The following is a 20,982-nucleotide window of genomic DNA, read 5'->3' as shown; positions in this document are numbered from 1 at the left end:
CTCCTATACCAGAGGTGGGGAATCTGTGGCCTGGAGTCCACATGTGGCCCTCTAGGTCCTCGGGTGCAGCCTTTTGACTGAGTCCAAATTTTATAGAACAAATCCTTTTATTAAGGGGATTTGTTCTGTGAAGTTTGGATTCAGGACTTGAGGACCTAGAGGCCCACAACCCCTGTCCTCTACCTTCCTAAACCATCTTCATGAATCCTCAGGATGGGGAGATTCACCAGCTGATGTCCGGCCCTCTGGTGATGAGCCTCTCTGAGCTTAGGCAAGTTGGTCTTCACGTGACAGAGCCACATAGCCTGACAGGTCTGGACTCAAAGCCTCCCCAAATGGGTAACCTGCCAAAGCCTGGACTCCACTGGGTGAATCCATAGTTATCCATCAGAGCAGAGTTTTAACTGGAGGACTGGGAACAAAGTATCAAATATGCAAAAGGTATTTTCCCTGAATAGCCTCCATTAGTACAGATCATAGACCATCTTTTGTGCTGTAGACCCCTTTGTCCCCTGGCAAAGCCTATGGATTCCTTCTCAGAACAAAGTTTTTAAATGTAAAAAATAAAATACAGAAGATTGAAAAGGAAACCAATGATAATGAAATAGTTGTCAAAATAGTTTTTAAGGGGCAGCTAGGTGGCGCAGTGGATAGAGCACCAGACCTGAAGTTAGGAGGACCTGAGTCCAAATCTGGCCTCAGACCAAACACTTGACACTTACTAGCTGTGTGACCCTGAGCAAGCCACTTAACCCCAATTCCCTTAAAAAAAATATATATTTTTCTTTTCTTCTTTTTTTTTTTGGTGAGGCAATCAGGGTTAAATGACTTGCCCAGGGTCACACAGCTAGTTAAGTGTCATGTGTCTGAGGTCGGATTTGAACTCAAGTCCTCCTGACTCCAAGGCCAGAGTTCTATCTACTGTGCCACCTAGCTGCCCCAAACGTTCCATTGTGCTCCTCGTCGGGGAATCGAACCTTGGTTTTCTGCGTGACAGGCAGAGATACTCACCACTATACTAACGAGAAAAAAAATATATTTAAAAAAAAAAACAAGTTCATGTATGCCCAAAGGGTTATAAAAGTGTGCATATCCTTTGAACTATGCATACCCTAGCAATACCACAGCTAGGTGTATATCCCAAAGAGATTTTTTTTAAAAAGGGAAAAGAACCTATTTGTACAAAATTACTTAGCAGCTCTTTTTGTGGTGGCTAAGAATTGGAAACTGAGGGGGTGCCCATCAATTGGGGAATGGCTGAACAAGTAAGTTATGGTATATGATTGTAATGGAATATTATCGTGCTGTAAGGAATGACAAGCAGGATGATTTCAGAAAAATCTGGAAAGACTTACATGAACTGATGCTGAATGAAGTGAGCAGAACCAGGAGAACATTGTACACAGTAACAGCCACATTGTGTGATGATCAGCTGTGATTGACTTAGCTCTTCTCAGCAGTGCAGTGATCTAAAACAATTCCAAAAGACTCATGATAGAAAATGCTATCCACATCCAGAGAAATAACTGTCTAAATGCAGATCGAAGCACACTATTTTCTTTCTCCTGGTTTTTCCCTTTTGTTCTGATTCTTCTTTCACAGCATGACTAATGTGGAAATATGTTTTAAAAAATAACATGGCTGCCTCTTTTCAAATGTCCCCATATTGATTCATCACATATTTCTTCCCCTTCTCTCTATTATCCAATGGGTGCCATGTTCCTAGGTTCAACGGATTCCCCTGATCTGATACAATGACACATGCCAGGTATGAGCTTACCAGCACAGGTTATACTGAGAGATATATGGAGATGAAGTTATTCTCTAGTGAGTAACCCTAAAAGTCACAGCTGTTCCCCACAATTCTGGCCCCAAGAATGTCCCAACCTCTAGGGATGTGACAGCAGGTGCAAATCATCTGCACTAAACAGATGGAACTTCTATTAGGGTTCAGAATCTTTTTCTCTTGATGGGTGCTGGGAGTTTCAGTTTAAGCAGGGTCTCTAGGCAAAGGGGGAACTTGGCACAAGCTCAGCTTGACCCAGGTGGTGTTAACCTCCACACTCTTGTGTTTTCTCTGCCTGGGATCAGGTGCTAGGCACATTCCCAGGGCCAGGGTGATTCCTGCAGGCCCAGGGAAGTTGTAATTGTTCTAATATTAGGCCTAGATTCACAATAATGACCGTTGCAATAACATGGGGAGTACAGCTTATATAAAACAATAAAAAAGGGATATATTTCAAAGAAATGGTATGTGGTATAGTAAACAAAGAGTCAGGCTTAGACCCAGGAAGACCTGGTTGACATTCTGCCTCAGACAATTATCTGCGTGAACCTGAGGAGGTGGCTTCATTTCTTCAGGGGCCTCAGTTTCCTCACTTATAAAATGGGAATAATAATAGCACTTACACCTCACACAGGCTTGCTGTGAGAAGCAAATGAGATCATGTATACAAAGTGTTCTTTGCAAATCCTAAAAATGCTACATGAATGTCAGCTGTTATTATTTTTGTTGCTAAAGATGATCATGCATGGAAAACACTTTGCAAAACTTAAAGTGCAATTTAAGCGACTGTTATTACTGAGAATTAACAAGATCATGTATCCTGTAAAGTGCTTTTTGCAAACCATAAAATACTCTCAATGTGAGCCATTATTGTTTTGGGTGTTAAATAAGACCATGCATATAAACACTTTGCAAAGCTTACTGGTAATAATTAATGAGATCATGGATGTAAAGCACTTTTCAGAGCGCAGAACATCATGTAGATATACATGGAAAGCTATTGCTTTATGCTTCTCTTCTTCACATTCCAAGGAGTGAATTTAGAAATCATCGTAGGACAAGTTTCACTGTTACTATTTTTTTAGGTTTGGTTATCTGGCAAAATTTCACAATTGGATAAATTGACTGGATTGGGTGAGGGGTAGGAGTAGGGTGGGGTCGGGGGTGATAATCAAACAGACACATGAGAACACAGGCTATTTTCTATTAGCTAGATGAAAATGTCTTCAGGACAACTCCAGTAAGTAGGACATCAGGGATGATACAGACTTCTTCCTGTTTTATTATTGTTGTTATTTATTATCATTATGTATCAGCTATATGTAGGAGTTTGCCAAGGAATGAAATACTCTTATTTCCCTCTCCCCAAACAGATGAAACTTAATTAAGCTCCCAGACAATTCCAATGCCAGCTTGGCATCTTTGAAAAACAACCAGGCCAAGAAGTTAATGAGATCATACCAAAGTTTATTGATTACATCAAACGAAAAATTTTGGTAATGAAAAAGACAATTTGCATTCATAAAAAGTAGCATTCACATTCAATCTCTGTTATAGAAAGCCACCATGTGAATGTATAAAATTGCTTAGGTGGAAAAAAAAAACCCATGATATTGGAGTTCCACCTTCGCAAGCTGCACAATGCACAAGACTTACACATCAATAAACGATACGGGCACAGGAGCAGCCTATATCACAGCTAAGCACCTTAAGGATTTTTGCAGTTTTACATCTCGCTGGTGTGAATGTAGTTGGTATCGAAGGAATACATGGTCTTTGCTCAGTGTATCCCATCTTCCTACTTTGGAGAACAATTCTGAACAACTTAACGTGGAAATTCTACTTCAGATCATTCCAAAGTATTCAAACACACGGTAGCACATTCCATCATGCCTTTCCCTTTCTGCCAGCATGGCTTAAATAGAATGGCTAAAGAGCTACAAACTATTACTAGCAACACTAGGCAGCGTTCTTCCCACACTTTTTTTTTTTTTTTGCTTCCCCTACCCGCTAGTGGTGACCCTATGCTGGGCTCTTTTGATTCATTAATAAAATCTGCAACAAAAATAAATGACAGATGCCTACAACAGGCATGTATGATGGTGGATCCATTACCATGCCCAACTGTGTGCTGTAATACAACATGATAAATGACATGTGCCTCACACATAGTAAATACTGTTTGAATGAATGTATGACTATAATCTATGGCAGAAGTATGGCTTCAAACTTTATTTTCTTTTACTTTCAAAATGGGACTTGAAATTCTTACTTGAAGCCCCTAGAAATAGAGATGTATTCTAGCTTTGGGGTTTTTTAACAACACTGCTATAAATATCTACAACAGTTCTGCACTTATGAAATCTTCCATTCCCCTCTGTTATGTTTATTCACAGTGTCCACAGTTCATAGAATGGGAGATTCAAGCTAAAAAGGGTTTTGGAAGCTATCTAATCCATTTGTCACTTTACGAAGAAGTAAACTCAGGATCAGAGAGGGGAAGGGACTTGCCCAAGGTCACCCAGATAGTAAGTGGCAGAGCTCAGATTCCAACCCAGGTACTCTTAAGCTCCAGATCCAGATCTCTTCAATGTACCCACTGCCCTCAGAAGGGGCTTGCTTTCTCTTACCCAACAAGAAGGGCAAAATCAAACCCCAAAGAAGAAACATTTTTTCCTTCATTTCAACATTTCTGATTCTGTTTGTAACACATTTTGGTAGGCATTGCACTATATCTGACAAAATATACAAATGTAACACTGATGAATGAGCACCTAGGAAAATAGGAAAAAATGATCAGTCAAGACTGGAATGGGGTCTGATAACCAAAGTTGCACCAGTCCTAGCATTTACAAAAGACTCCACATAAACATGGACAAAAAACGATAGAAGAAACCGTGTTAAACGTATCAATAGAAATTGCACCTATCAGATTTTTAAACCAAGATACAAGACATTACAAACAATAATAGGTATGCCACATGGCGAATTGAACAGAATTGGAAACTGACATGAAAATATTTCTAAAAGACTGTTTCAATTTAAAAATCAAATGTAATCACCTTTATAAAAATATATATATACATATTTGGTTGGTTGGTTAAAAAAAAAAGAACAAAGTGTATATAGTTCTCATGTACTTCCTTCCATGTTTTCTACTAACTTTTCATAGGGGTTACATCTTCCATACAGGCCAACGGAATTGGGGTCTACCATGACTTGAGTCAGATGAGAGAAGGGAGAAAGTCACTTATTCATGGTGACTCTGTCATGGTCTCAGGGGTTGAGCAGCAATCTTAGTGTGACATTAATTCACAGACAGCAGGTTTCTAACAGACATCATAAACGTTTTCCTTCTCAACATAAAACATACAATGTTATGATTACATTGATTTTTTGTGCAAATATAATTTTTACCCACCTTCCTCTCTCATGTCCATAGTAATGACTTGTGTTCTGTTTGCTTCAAAATGACTTTCAATAACCTTATGTGATATGAAACAGTGATGGAGCATCTTCAAATGTAATAAGACCACTCAGGGTGGTGTTTGGTCAGCAGAACAGAAAAAGGCAAGGACCAAAGTTTCCTTCTTCGGCAGAATTATCTGCTGCTAACCTTCTCTCCACAGAGGTGTTTGACATATATGTTTTTCCAGCGAGTTTGTCAGAGCAGGACACGATTTGGCATATGCACAAACAGAGAACACTTAACGGCTTCCCCGATATACACAGAGGGGGTTTTGCAATCAACACATTTCACAATGAAAAACATTTACTCCAACCTTTTCATATACTACTTTTGGTGGAGTTTGGTGACTTAAATATTTATCTCATTCAGCAGGAGAAAACAAAAACGAGTGATTGAGACAGGCTATTTCTTTTGCCAGGCAAAAAAGTAATGTCAGCAAAATGCAGTCATTCTCATTACATGATTCCTACATTACAGCATTTAAATTCCATGTTCTTTAACTCATAGCTTGAGTTAAGGATTTTTTTGTTTGTTTTCAGCACCCATTTTGTCATTTGTATTAAAGTTTGTTGAGTTACAGTCGAATTTTAGCTAATCTTGATGGTATGCATTTCTTAGACTGTCAAGGTTTTTGCCCTAGTAATACCCCCCCCCATCCGTGATACTTCAGGGGAGCAAGACTGCTTACAATAATGGCGTTATCATTTAAGGATTTCTATTCATTTGGCTCCCAGAGGGCCTTCCTCCTGGGCCCCAGAAGTGAAAACAGGCATGAGTTCAAGTTCTTGCATTTCAAGTATCCTGAGATGATAACATTTTTTTGCAGCAGCCTCTTCCAGCATCTTGTCTTAGACGTAACCATTGCCAATAGTCTTGTAGGACACTAACATAGGCAGCTCCAAATTCGAGGCCTGAAAAATTTTTCAAAAGACACACTTATTTCAAAGGTCCCCTTAAATGAACCCACGGAGTCAACTTGCACGCATGTTGGAAAAGTCAATCAAATAAAACATTTTGTGAAGAGATTTACGGTACTGCCTTAAGAAAGCGCCAAGTTTTATTCACATACAGAGAAAAATAAAAGAGGAGAGGAAAAGGAAAGACAATAAACCCTCTGTCATTCACGACTGAGTAGCTTCAGACTTACTTTGCTCTTGGGCTGCTCCAAAGTTTGCCTAACAATTCTGACCCAAGAAAGGCGGGGTGGATCTGGAGTCAGAGCACCTGGGTTAGAATCCGGGATCTGCCACTTACTATCTGTGTGGACCTGGGCAAGTCACTTCCCTTGGCTGGGGCTCAGCTTCCTCCTCTGTAAAATGAAGGGTTTGGGATGGACTGGATGGACTCTGAGGTTCCTTCCATCTCTAGACCTACGATCCTAGGTGTGACCTTGGGCAAGTCACCTTCCCCTCTGGGCCCCAGTTATTTCCCATGTAAATGAGAGGCTTGGACTAGATGACTTTTGAGGTTCCTTTCGGCTCAAGACGTAGGATCCTAATGGCTAGATGGTCTCTCTGAGAGCTTCTCAATCTGCATCTATGATCCAGCGAACTACAAATGTTGTGATTCTTTATCATTTTGGAAGAGGAAAGATGAAGATACAGTCAAAGAGGGGAAGGAGCTGGCCTAAGGTCAAACAGCTGGGAAGGCACTGAGATAGCTCTCAAATCTAGGACAGAGACCATAGATTTTAAGCATGCTGGGACCTTAGAGGTCATCTAGTTCAACTGGGTCATTTTTACAGAAGAGGAAACTGAGGCCCACTGAAGTGACTTGCCCAAGATCATACAGAGAATAAACAGCAGAGATGGGATTTGAACTCAAGCCTTCTGACATCAAATCCAGTGCTCTTTCACCACGTTGCCCCTCTTTCTAGAGACAGCAACCATATTAACTTTTGTGAAAATGAAACAAAACAAAACAAAACAAAAACTACAACAGCTCATCCATTCTCATTCTAGCAGGATACAAATGGAGGAGTAAATCCCAGGGCAGCCTAAGTCTGGGTTACTTATGCAGCCTCAACACCTGCCCTGGAAATTAAGGTCCAAGAAGTTCTACGGGGGATATAGCCTTAAATAAAAACAATGCAGGACAAATCTATCCCAGAGGGAAAAAAAAAACTACCAGCTGCCAATGAGTACTTGTCAGGAGGATTGAGAAGCCAATTCATTTACTAGGGAAAACTAATCAGTGGCTGAGTCATTCCAAAAAGATAAAGGAGACCCAGAGCAGCACTTGGGCCAAATGAAACTGTCTGCTCCTCCCAATAAGGCAGCAGACGACAGAGATTAATGGACAACAGAGGGTAGACTTCCATCTGACTCAAAGGACAAGATTGGTGCAGTGGGAAGAGCGCTGGGTTGGTAGTTGGGTGATCCAGGATTTGGTTCTAGCTCTTGGCAATTAATGGCTACATGACTTGAGATGAGCCTGTTCATATCCCTGGGACTCAGTTTCCTCCTCTGTAAAATGAGAGGGTTGAACCATTCAGTTCATAGGATTTAGAGCTGGAAGGGCCCTTAATCCAACCCCTTCATTTCACAAAGGAGGAAACTGTGGCTCAGGGAAAGGAAGTCATTTGCACGAAGTCATCCAGGTGGTAGTAGCTTTCAGTGGTAATATGGTGTGATTCATAATGGGAAAAGGAAATCTGTCTAGTGGTATGTTGTACTTTATAAAGCATCTTCATATCTATGACCAGTAGAATGTAAACTCCATCAAGGACAGGGCCACTTCATTTGCTAAATACTTATTTAATTGAATTGTTGATATGATGTGATCCTTAAGGGTCCAAGGAAGAAATTGTGTCCAAGGTCTTCTGACCCCTAGCCCAGTTTTCTCCTGAGTACAACCTAAATTATAAGGTTGATTTTCAAATACCATCCTCAAAGTGGCCCTACAGTTTTATTCGGGGGAAAAAAGTAACAGCCAGATTTTGTTTCAGTAATAGGTATAGATGGCTACCTCCTAACCTGCCAGTAGACGTTTTCCCATTGACAAGCAGGCAAGGGAAGAGCTCAGTAATGAGATGATATAAGATGAACATGAATGTACAGGAAGAACTAGGATGCACTGTGAGTAGCCTCCCCCCAAGTACTTCCCCCAGGGAGTTTATGTACCCTAATGTAAAGGGAACAAACTCAAAAGATGAGCTTGTAGCAAAGCACGCACTTACTCATTCTGCCCCAATATTATGGGCTAAGCCATTCAGCCAGATGTTGTCCAATCGATACTGTTTTGTAGAAAAGAACCCACTAGAATGTTTATCCCAGTATTGCCCCGAATAGCTGGGAAGTTTTTTTTTTTTTTTTTTACCACAGAGACTTGAAGCTTGAATAAAACTTGACACTAAAAAAAAAATCCCAAGCCTCCAAAACACAGAAAACTATAATTAGGGTAAAGTGGTTAATCTGGCTACATTTTTAAAATGAGTAATTTACAGAAACGTTTAACATACCTTTGGAGACAGGACCAACAATACGAGGAGGCACAGACACACTGAACGATAATCCCCTAATTCTAACAAGCATGCAACGCTAAAACTAATTTGTTATTCTATAGATGTGATCTTGGAATACACTTTTTTCTCTTTCCAAATCTTCATATAAATACAAATTAGATGTCGAGACCAACAAAAATTAGGAATGAGCACAGTTTAATGGTGAAAAGACCATGACAAATGTGTCTCACTGGTTAAATTGGCTCAGTAGAATATAAGCTACATGAGGGGAAGGGCTGTCTTTAAATGAAAAATCAGATTTTTTCCTTGTTTCCCCAGCACCTGGGACAGTGCCTAGAACACGGGAAATGATTACTGAATGCTGGATGAATTGCAAATTGCCTTTCCCGTTCTAAACATTCCTCCCCTCTGCTTTCCAAGGCTCAACCACATTTTCAAAAACCGCTCACTGTATTCCAAGGCCTTCATCTTTATGCTTCTCAAAGACTACAAAGTGCATCACACTGACAGCAGAAACCAAAGGAGTAACATTTTCATTTTTTTTTCCTCTTAATGGGGTTAATGTTTGTCATGAAAAGCCATCCTACTTTTTTAGTATGAGGAGGTACCTGTTACAATACATTAGATTCGTCTGAGAATGTTCGTAAAAGGAGAGATCTGACCGAAGGTCTAGCTGATAACGAATCAGATGCTTTTCTACAGTTCAGATTTTTCTGCAATGGTGAGGCAAAAATACTTAGAGCATTTGAAGTTCTTGCAACCTACCTGGTGGCACACAGTGAAAGACTTCCAACATGCACTACCATTTTCCACCAAATACACAAAAGACTGAGCTCAACAATAATTTCCATAGCTCGACAACTAGTCTCGTTTGGTTTTTGGAAACTCAACTTTTAACCTAGTTTTCATGCTGGAAGTTGAACTTGGGTGTCTGCAAATGGCACTGGCAAAGAACATGGTAAGCATAAACCTGATAAACCTCACCATCCTTTTCATTGCCATTGAGTGCATTATGCTATGACCACATGGGGTGCTCAAAGGAAAAATCTGGGCAAAGGATGCCATCTTGATAAACAGGCCCTTTCCCAGTCCCTGCTTTCCTCATAATTGTCCTGTGAACTACACAGGGGAAGTACAATCATCCTCATCTTACAGAGGAAGCAACTGAGGCTGATAGAAATGAAGTCACTTGCCCAAGGCCACCCAGTGGGTGAATGGCAGAGATGGGACCCAAATCCAAGTCTTCTGACTCTTAAGTCCAGCAGTCTTTGCACTACACCAAGTTATCTCTCGAGGTGGAGAAAAAAATTCCAAGCCCTGCTGTGTACCTAGCAGCCATTCAAGTGACTTACAGCCCAAGTTCTTGTAAATAGCTTCTTCTCCAGGCTGTCAATTTTAGAAGGTAAAACACATGATCTTTTCGAAGATGACAAAATATACTATGCATCAATAGAGGAGGTGGAAATGAGCCCTAAGGAGTCATTTTTTTTTCCATAAAGAGGACAAAATAAAGATGCAAAGCAAAGCAGAAGGCGAGGCAGTTGTAGACAGTAAGAAAATAAATCACCTTATTCACTCCAAGAGAAACTGTGATTGCTGGAAGTTTGAGAAAGCATGAAGATAGTAGATGCTCCTGAGGAGGGGAGGCGTTGCGTTACCTTGGTCACAAATGCACAAAGGGTGGGAAGAAAAAGAGAAATGCAGAAACCAAAGAAATGTAAATATGTAACATTTTTCAAAAGCAACTCTGAGAATTTTAAGCCCAACATGACACATCAGCTTGGAAAATAAAGTTATTTTCTGTAGCCAAGATAGTGATAGAAAATGGAAAATAAGTCACTGGTCTTTGGGGGTTAGGAAGAAGGTGGGGTGACATTCTTTTCTCCATATCTTGAGCTCAAATTCACCATTCACCGAGGAAAGCTTCCAGCACACTGGGCAGACCTCCTGTGGGGACCTTATGGGAAGAAATGGACTAGAGTCACCCAGGATGGTCAGGCATGGAAGGGTTGCAATCTGTCATTGGAAGGAACTTCCCAACTGAGGAGATCACAGAACCATGGGAACAATTTGTATTGTAAGGGGAAATGCCCCTGTTTCTGAATGAAAATCATCTTGGCTTCTGAGTAGACTTATCCAAAATCCACCCATCTACACATAATTTCATTCCTGATGCTCTGGTCAAGTTACACATCCACAGCCTCTCACCAATGAATCTACACTGGAATGCCTCCTCTTTCCAGTTGAGTGACCCCAACATGACAGACCTGTCACTCAGTAACCATGGGCTCAGAGGAAGGTAATGGCCAGCCTGACCTTTTGGTCAACACAAATCAGACTGAGTTCCTACTGGACAAACCTTACAACTTCTGCTCAAGTCACCATCTCAAGCTGATATATATATATATGCCAGCTAGAGTGTTCGTTGAGGAGCCCTAGAAAAAGTCCTGGTAAAAGAGCTGCCTACTTTTCTAAGAAAGTATTTTGCCTTCTTACTGCACTGGGTCTTAAAGTGAGGGAGAATTCTTTCATTTGATTTCCTAGGAAAGTTAGCCTCTCCAAACATCACCCAATAAAGCACAGAAAACCAAGCCAGTATTCAACTCTAGAAATGGATTCAGAATAACAGCATATTGAGCCCAAGAGGGACCATTTAGACTCTCATTTTACAGAGGAAGAAATGGAGGCCCTTATTAAGGGAAGTGACTCATCCAAGGTCACCAAGCTTGCAAGTGGCAAAGTCAGAAACTGGACCCAGAAAGATAGAGAGGAGAGTGGAAAGAGCCCTGCATTTGGATTCCAGGGACCTGAGTTTAAATCCCAACTATGGCACTTGCTTCCTATGAGACTTTGAGCAAATTGTTCAACTTCTGTGGGTCTCACCTAGGGCCCACAAACAAGGGGGTTGGACTAGATTATTTCTAATATGCTTTCCCTCTCTAAATCTATGAGCCTATGACCTAGTGTTTAGCCCAGTGCTTGCTCCAACATACCAAGCTACTTTTTAGCCATATTTTCCTTGATGTCAATGGTCCAACCCATTTTATTCATTCAATGACTAATAAAAGACTAATGTAAATAAAAATCAGGTAGAAAAAGTAATGCCTGCAACCAACATAGCCTAATAATGACACATTTTAAAACTTTGCTATTTTACACGTTAACAAGGCTATACTTCATTGCCTCTTAATATTCCTCCTTAAGAAAACAGATTCTGGGGTAGCTAGATGGCACAGTGGATACAGCACCACCTCTGGAGTCGGGAGGACCTGAGTTCAAATTTGACCCCAGACACTTGACACTTACTAACTGTGTGACCCTGGGCAGGTCACTTAACCCTAATTGCCTCACCAAAAAAAAAAAAAAAAAAAAAAAGATTCTGCCCATCATTAATGGTGGTGACACATCAATTTCACACTGAGTAAGCATGGCAACTTGGGTAACAGACAAACCTTCATCTTCTCAAAAGCAGCACCTGCTTCCTAAATATACTTCCAAAAACCTGACTGATCCTTTTCTGTGCTACGAACCTCACATGACACTAAATACCCCTGTGTTGGGGAGGAAGAGGAGGACAGACCCTATCAAAAATCCCAGTCACAAGCCTAATTCTGGTCATATTTCCCTACCTGGCCCCTGAAAAAAAAATCACCCATTTTCCAGTAACAAAAATAACACCTAGAAATAAGAGAAAAATGAATGCAGAAATTAATCAGGTTGAGATGGTATTACAATTACTTAAGAATGGAAAAACAAAATTAAAAAATAGCTAAAGAAGCCAATGAGTACAGTGGAAAGAGGTGTTATAAACAATCTAAGACTGACATTGTGGGGGAAAGTAGAGAGGAGAGGGGTGTTCACGCATATGTGAATGCATGTGTATGTGTATCTATGTGTGGGTGTATAGTGCGTGCAAGTTTACACAGGGTAGGGGATGGGGGGTGCAGTGATCAGCTCTTAAATCAATGTTCACTTTCCATGACCCTCTGAAATCACGCAGCACATTTCCGCCTTGGCTACTGGCATGGTTAAAGGGTCATATGACTACACTGTATGACATTGGGATTAGAATTCACTGAAGATCTCTCTGGGTTAAGTGAGTGCTGACAGATGCATCCCCAATGCCTCAGAGCCCACTCCTGCAGCTGAGACTAAAGCAGCAGCTGAATCAGATGAATAAATCTCTTTGAACACCTTAATCCTTCTCAAAGCAATTTTCCTAGAAGGGGGCTGTCCTGTCTTAGCCCTTTACCTCCTGCTGGAGGCAATTACCTGACCCACCATTTTTGCCCTTTAAGATCTGTAGAGTAGGGCAAAAGAAACAAGAGACTTTCCTGATGGGGCATATGTCCCCCTGCCAAGGCAGTGCCTCTGGGTTTATACAAATGGTAGCTCGCTTCTTCCCCTTATGCCTTGCAACAGTCTGTGAGATGGGAAGTCCAGGTGTCATTATCTCCACTTTATGGAAGAGGAAGCTGGGACCCAGATAAGAGAAGTGATTTGCTCAGGGGTCACAGAGCTAGTAAGGGTTAAACTCGGGCCTTTTAATTCCAAAGTGGGCCAAATTGTACTGTATTGATGTCTCTTTAAAAAAAAATAGCAAATGGGGCAACTAGGTGGCACAGTGGATAGAGCTCTGGCCTTAGAGTCAGGAGGATCTGAGTTCAAATCTGGCCTCAGATACATAACACTTACTAGCTGTGTGACCCTGGGCAAGTCACTTAACCCCATTGCCTAACCCCCCCCCCCCGCAAAAAATAGCAAAGAGTCTGTGTGAAACCTATTTCTTAGTTTTGTTCTTCCAATTTTTGTGTTATAGACATATAGGCCTATAAAAATTCCAGAGTATTTTATTGATGATTCAAAGTCCTGAGGATAAACAATGTTGACTATTGTGGGTATAGCTTTTTTGAAGTCTAGCCACCAGTTTTTAAGGCTATACTACTGAAACTTTGCTCTGGTGTCCAGATGGTTATACCTCCCACACTGGCTTCAGCATACATTTGAAGCATCATTTCCACTTCCTAATATAAAGGAAATCTGGCATGGTTTAAATAGCTAGAGGACCCTCCCTGTAGTCAGTGAGACCTGGGTTTGAGTTCTTCCTCTGATGCCTATTGGCTGTGTGACCCTGGGCAAGTCACTTAACCTCTCATTGCTCGAGGTGAATTGAACTCAGAGATTTGTCAAAATGTTCCCTACAATGATGAATCTGTATCTGTGGAGGGAGTTTCTATACCAGGAGTTCCCCCCACACTGATGAAACAATAATTTTGAAGGAGGGTGGGAGAGAAGGAAGGGAAAGAGAGAGAAAGAGAGAAAGATAGGCAGAGACAGACAAGCTCCCATGTTCCATAGGACTTGTAGAGTATCAGTACAGTAAGAGACCTTTTCCTTTAGGTTCCATCCCTTCATTTTACATATGAAGGAACTGAAGCCCAGGAATGGGGAGAGAATGGCCTAGCTTCCACTTTTAAGCAATGGCAGGCCGAGGGCTCCTACTTTGGCCTTGTGATTCCTCAAGACAGTGTTCTTTCCATTGCCCTGTGACCCCCTCCTTTGACAGCGGAGATTGAATGCCAATATCAATTGACAGGCTGGAAAGGTACTTCACAAAGGAGGTTGCTTCCAACCTATGAGATGATCTAGGTTGAATGCTTGAAGACAAATGAGTTTTCAAATTCGCTGAAATACCTTTATACGATGTACCCAACCTCCCAGCCCCACCCCTACCCCTACCCTTCCACCCCCAGTGAGAAGACAGGGAGAAAACCCGTGAGATCATTCATCAGATCAGCCTTTTCCTGCACTGAGACATAATAATTCATGGCAGTGTGTTTTTCCCGTTGACATAACTGAGTGTGTACTATGAGGAGCCATATGCTACCTGGCTCTCCTGAACTATTTCATAACCTAAAATTTTTAGGTAAGTCTCCCACACTAAGCATCCACACTAAACTAAGGCCAGTTCTATATTGGCTGCTGACAACTGCAGTTAACCAAAAAGTGTGCATGGCCTTGTCTCTCCTAAGTGTCATAGATGTTCAGAGTGTCAGAACTAGAAAGGACCCAAGTAATTGTCTCATGCAACCCCTTCATTTGATAGGTAGGGAAAGGCACTTGCTAAAGATCCCAGGGCTTCTGAGTAAGCATCTCAAAAGTAACTGCCCAAGTCCAAATGGGCATGCTATCATGCAAAGCCTTGGTTATGTGTATGAAGAGGCTTGGTGAACTTCTGCCACATTGGGGAGGCAGGGGAGGTAGGAAGCAGGGGTTGCCTTGCTATCTTGGTGCAACATATTTCTCTCCATGGCCCTCCAGTCTCAAAAGAACAGGTCATGTCAGGATACCATCTGTGGTGCCTCTCCCAAGTACTGGTTACCAAGTGAAATCATTACCTGCCTCCTTGGAGTAAGCAGTACTTACCTCCCCCTTGCCTTTCATGGCTGATGCCTGTTCCAGAAGCATGTGGTCTTTGGTGCAGCCCCTACCTTCCAGTCTCTCTCCTCTAGGTGTGAGTTGGGGATTTACCAAGATTCCTCAGGATTCTAGGCTTCACTGGCCCCAAAAGATTTGCCATCTCACTTGGGGAAAGATTTAAGACATCTAAACTCCCCTCCTTTTTCTAAAGGGGTGGGAAGGGAGGAAAGTGGGCAGCTTTTGGCCAAGGGATAGGAAAGTTGGAGCTAAAAGGTGCAGCAATGAATAACCCACTGTTCTTGGCAGGGGAAGGGAAGGGAAGGAGAGGAGAAATGGATACTAGATAGGAGAGGAGAAGGGTAGATTCCTGGATAGAATTCTGGTCAGCATTGGGAAGGACTCTATCATTTGCCCCCAAATCCACCCTCACACCCCCAAATACACACACCACTAGGGAGACATAGTCAATGTGTTTAAAGATTAGCTATGGGGAAAATGATTTGTGATAACTAGAATGCTCACAGCCCATAGAGCCTGCCTCTCTATTTCTTTTCAAAGATGCTATTGGCCTCCTAATGCCCTAAAGACTGTCAATGCCAACCTGGGGTGAGGGCGAGGATGGAGGAATCTGAGGGCCCTAGCTGATGGATATAATAATGTGCACAGCGACTCTCTGAACCCCCACCAATTCCCACCCCACCTAGAGCTACCCCTCAAAGAGGACACCAAACAAACAAACTGTTAACTGGAAGTTTTATTGCTGTGAGAGTACACAGCGGCAGAGGCACTAGGTGGTCACTGGTCCTGGCATCCTTGAAGGCAATGGCAGCTGTGACTGGATGGCCGGACACTCCAAGTATCTCAGGTGGCAGATCCCCAGAGAGAGGAATCTTAAACTTATCAGCATATGCCCAAAACTCTATTGACATTCTTGTACACCTCCAGCCACTGCTTAGAGTCGAGGGGGCCAAACTGATGGTAAAGTCGGCACTCAAGGTAGGCTGTAAGATTGGTGGGGAGAGCATAGTGGGTGGGGGACCCCCTGTAGGAGACATAACCCTGCCATCTACAAAGGTCCGATGGTTGTACGAGAAATTGGAGAAGCAGTCGGGCATAGATCCCGGGGTTCAGAGCTTCCTGCACTATAGCATCATCTAGATACACAGGAATAGGGCTGAAAGTAATATTATCCAGAGTACCTGGGAATTCACTCACTGTCAGGCCTCCCTGGAGGGGGAAAATGGAGAAGACAGCTTATTGGAGCAGGGTATACAAACCAGGGCTAAATATATTGATATATCTACAAGATCCCATTCCTTGCCCCACCGACCACCCCCCTCCCCCGCCAGCCCCCAATCCCCATTGCGTGGATCTCTCAGTACTTCTGACTAGCCTTCCCGACATTGTGTTTGCCCCTGCATTGGGCAATCTTGCCACGATCAGAAGGTCCCTTGCTATGAAAAGCTATCAGGGATGACTGCTGGAACAGAAGAGCCTGCATTTCCCAGAGAGACCAAATACCAAACAGAAAACAGGGTACACTGTGAACCAGGCTTCAGCAAGAAAGCAAGGAGATTCATTTTGCCCCAACAAATCTATATTCTCTTGGCCTCTTCATTGCTTACTATCTCTTGGTGGTTTCAGAGCCATATGGGCCTGGGGCAGTGGGGGGAGGAGAGGAGGGCACCAGGAGGAGAAGGGGAAGAGAGGAATTGAACTTTTCCCTTACCTCTTTTAACAGTCAAACCCGTGTCTTAGCAAAGGATCTTGGACAAAACACGATGACTGCTGTCTCTCCTTCATGATGCTCCCTCTGCTGGTGGGTCAGGGTGGAGCTTCACAACATTCTAATTTGGATGGGAGTCTAAGGCAAGCCTGGCCTGAGGGTCACTTCGTAGCAGGGGGTCACCCAGTGACTTGGCAGGAGCTAAACTTGTAAATCAGTCTTATATGGGGAAGACAGAGTTTTCGACGGTGTCCTAATGATTATGTGCCTGAGGTTGTGGCCTGGGTGGCATCACAACTGTTGGTCTGCTCAGGGACTTGCTGCTGACAAAGATGTGTATAAAGGGGTTGGAATACAGCTGGGTACATGTACTTTGGCACCACGTGGAGGGGACCAAGTGCTCTGGCCCCTGACTAAAGGGCATGCGTGGACAAAAGCTCCTGGTGAGTTCCTTAATCCACATGGTTGCCACCTTCCCCACACCCCACCAGAGGGACCAAAGAACCAATCGGAGTCTCTGACTGTGGACACCATTTGGCGAGGGGTCAGAGCATGAGGCCTTCCCCATAGAGCCAAAGTGAAGTGTGTAGTCCGGGGCCACTGGAAAGTGCTCCAAACCAACTCCTTGCTACACTCCTTGGCTAAAGCTGTGGAAGAAATTCCCCAACCTATTCATTACTTAGTGCAGGAGTTGGCAAACTAGAGCCTGTGGGCCAAATCCAGCCTACCACCTGCAAGCGAAGAATGGCTTTTGTATTTTTAAATAAAGTTTTATCATATTGGCCCTCAGGTCATAGTTTGCTAACCCATGGCTTGATAAATGATACTTTGTGACATTTAAGGGTACATTAAGGACTGCCTTTCCTTCACCTTCACTTCAGGTCACTGCCTCATTTAGGACTTCAAGTATGGTTCACTTATTACTTTACCTAAATAGCAGTAACTCCAGGCTCTATAATGTATGTGTTATCCCCTCCAGTGATGCACATTGAGCCCCCGCTCCATGTCAGTAGAGAACCTCCAATTCAATATCACAAACACTTGCCTTGGAAGGAAATTCCTGAGTTGCTGTGACCCCTGCCCCTGCCCTCATAAATTCATCACCTGATGACTGACCTTCGGGCGATGAGCCTCTCCATACTTGAGCAAGACTCAAGTCCTCCCTGTGGTGACTAACACAGAGCCAGTCTCCAAGCCTCTCCTTGAAACCTTTCTAGCTTGCTAGGGTCTTCCAGAGCTTGGGTGTTGGTGACACAGACTTCAAGAACCCAGGGTCACCGTTATACCACAATGAATGCCAGGGTGAAGAGGAAGGAGAGTCATGGGCTCCCACCTATTCACCATCCTTTACCTATCAGTAAGAGTCTAAATTGCTTTGACAATTTCTCCTTTCTACCTTCTTTCCTAGAAAAAAGAGGAGGGGCAGTACTGCTGGGTCCCTACAAGGGTTTCTTTTCTGAAGCTTCAAGGAACTCAGCTTCTCAAAGTCTATTTTGTCATTCAGACACTGGATGGAAAGATTAGGCACCTAGAAGAGTCTTTTCTCAATGATGGGGGAGTGGGGGAGGGTGCAGTAAATCTGGTCTAGCAAATGCCTCATGGAAAAGTCACGTCACATTGCAAGTGAAGAACTCTGACTTCCGCTAGAGCTCCCTGCATAGAGACTGCCCCAAGTATATCATGGCAAAGAGCTCCTAAGCTATCTAAAGCTTGGAAGGGTGTGTGTGTTCAGGTTTAAAGAATGTAAGGAAGGCCACAAGGAGTTCTTTTCAAAGGCTCAAATTATCTTATTGTGATTTTGAGAGCTTAGGTTTCAGATTATATTCCTGGATGGGAGCTATGTTGGCAGGATCCTCTATCTTACCTAACCTGAGGGCAGAAGGGAAATTTTGGAGTACCCTAGCAGAGGTGTCAAACTCACTAAGAACCAAAAATGGGCAGCCAGAACCAGATCAAAAGGTCGTTGGGAAATGTTTCACAAAACAGAAATACATTACAACATAGATAATGTCAGTTTGTCGTTTTCTAAGTCAAGATACGCCTTTTCTAGTTGAGTTTGACACCCCTGCCACAGAGTACTCAACATATTGAGAAGAGCCACTGGGAGTCACCTCATTTAAAATTATAAATACAACAACAACAAAAACCTAATCTTCAACAGCTCTGATCTAAAAATATTTTATCTCAACATATTTCCCAGTATTTAGCAGAGTGCCTAGCATATAGCAGGCACTTAATAAATGTTTATTAATTGATTGATTGATTTCCTCCCCACCAAATTCCCCATGAATTCTTCTGGAGGAGAACCAGAGAGAGGGAAGATGAACAATCTTTACTAGCAGGCAACTGATCAGAAAGCAGAATCAGTTGTTAAAACATCACTGCTTCATCCTAGAGACTAAGAACCAGGATGGAAGGAAGGAAAAGCTTTGGAGGATTAAGAAAAAGGAGGAGGAGAACATGGGCCATTGGTGCCCTTGGGAAATTATTATACTGCTCCCCACCCAATAATGCCACCACCTGTGCACATACAATGGGCTGATTAAGTCAAAGTGTGTAAGCATTCTTGCTTCGGCCTCCTGGTTTTGCCTTTTCAGACCTTGGACAGCGTATCATGTTAAGGCCCCATTTTCCCTAGCAGAGATGTCTCTGCCCAAGTCTACACGATGCCAAAAACAACCAATCAATTATAGCAATTGAATTTGAAGGAAAAAAAATTCAGTGTAACCAGTTTGGTGGCTGATCAGTCAATTTGGTCATATGGGCCCACATGGCCACAGCTTTATGATTGTTTTCTCAATATATTCCCTTTGCTCTGGCTGCTGTTAATACACCAGAAACTTGGTGTTAGGGGGTCTAATAAGATGAGCTCCCATAGGCATGGATCTGTGACGTTTAATGAAGCTCTTCATCAAAATGGACAAGGGTTCAAATCTTCTATGCTAGCCTTGTCTACCTTTCCCTTTCTCAACGTTTTCCTGAGATATTCAGAAAAGATGACAGACAACACAGGACCAAGTGATTAGGCTGACAGAGGTCAATGACATTTCATGAGCCTCAGGCAACTGAAGCTGCTCAAAGAGAAAACATAAAACATTTTGGGCTTGATCCAAGTACATTGAAGAGGACCATATTGCCCAATCGACCACCAGAGAGTCAGCCTTCGGTTCCAAAGAACCCAAGGGGCAACTGTCTATCAGGTGAGAGTCATAAGGGCAAAGCTAGGTGCCCAGCTTCATCATCCCACATGGGAGAGGTCCTAGGCTCCAGGAACTGTGTAAGTCGATAACAGAAAACAGTTAACATGGCTACTTACCATCTGGTCAGGCAACCCAGTTTTTAACTATACTTGTTAATGCAGAGGTGGCAATGAAGTGATGGGCCTGTAGGGAGGGGTTTAACATGCAGTGATGGATGCAATCGTACAGCGACTGTTTCTTACTCCTGGCAGAGAAAAGCCTTGCTCAGAAATGAGTGTATAAATTAGGTTCAGGCCTTACCTTGGGAGTCCTTCTCCTGACATTTTTAACCGCTATCATAAGAATCTCAGGGAAAAGACCAACAAATATCAGAAGAATCATTGTCAGCCATGTTGATACAGAAGTCACCATGTGGGCAAATATAAAATACATCCTTTGCTGCTTGAGAAAAGGCCTGGAGTGAAGAAGAACAAAGAATGAAGCAGATGCCACTTGTTGAGTCATTAGGAATAAAAATGTCAAGGAAACAAACTTAATAAAAACCTCAACTATGCATATAAATATAAATACTTGTCCGTAGAACCCACTACCCCTGGCCTATCTTGGAAAAAAACCCAAAAAAGTTAATAAAGAAAAAAAAGAAACAAAAATTCATCAAATTTTTGGTAAGAAAGGAGATGATGGTAAAAACACTTCTGAGTTGAAAACAACCAGGACCTCAGCTCTGCAGCAGCCAAGTGGTAAATGTTTCTGAGCATTGGAGAACACCAAGGCTTCAGGGTATTTATTTCATGAGAAATTCAGATGAAATTTTAGGAAGACAGAGGTCCCATTTGCCCCTGCTGCTTTCATTAATATAAATTAATATAAAATCAAAAATATAAAACCCATCTTTTACCAAGAGAGTGGGGCATGACC

The 20,982-nt window shown here is 42.5% G+C and overlaps 1 protein-coding gene across 4 annotated transcripts in view; it reads right to left on the bottom strand.

The window, feature by feature from the left end:
• Nucleotides 1-4,889: 4,889 nt before the first annotated feature.
• Nucleotides 4,890-20,982, bottom strand: part of ATP11C (ATPase phospholipid transporting 11C) — a 220,237-nt gene continuing 204,144 nt past the window's right edge. For 2 of the 4 annotated variants that reach the window (XM_027846408.1, XM_027846409.1), the window contains 2 exons: nucleotides 20,365-20,518; nucleotides 15,891-16,365 (listed from right to left, as the gene is read on the bottom strand). In XM_027846408.1, the coding sequence (XP_027702209.1) occupies nucleotides 16,039-16,365; nucleotides 20,365-20,518 (481 nt within the window). In that variant the 3' untranslated portion in view covers nucleotides 15,891-16,038. Of the gene's footprint in view, nucleotides 6,167-15,890; nucleotides 16,366-19,066; nucleotides 20,248-20,364; nucleotides 20,519-20,982 lie in introns of those variants that run through there. The other 2 variants (XM_027846410.1, XM_027846411.1) reach the window with 2 other exon arrangements.

The sequence above is a fragment of the Vombatus ursinus genome, unplaced genomic scaffold (genome assembly GCF_900497805.2).
Source record: "Vombatus ursinus unplaced genomic scaffold, bare-nosed wombat genome assembly UNPS02015152.1, whole genome shotgun sequence".
Classification (NCBI taxonomy): domain Eukaryota; kingdom Metazoa; phylum Chordata; class Mammalia; order Diprotodontia; family Vombatidae; genus Vombatus; species Vombatus ursinus.
Note: the sequence above shows the minus strand (reverse complement) of the source record. Positions and strands in the feature narration are given on the sequence as shown.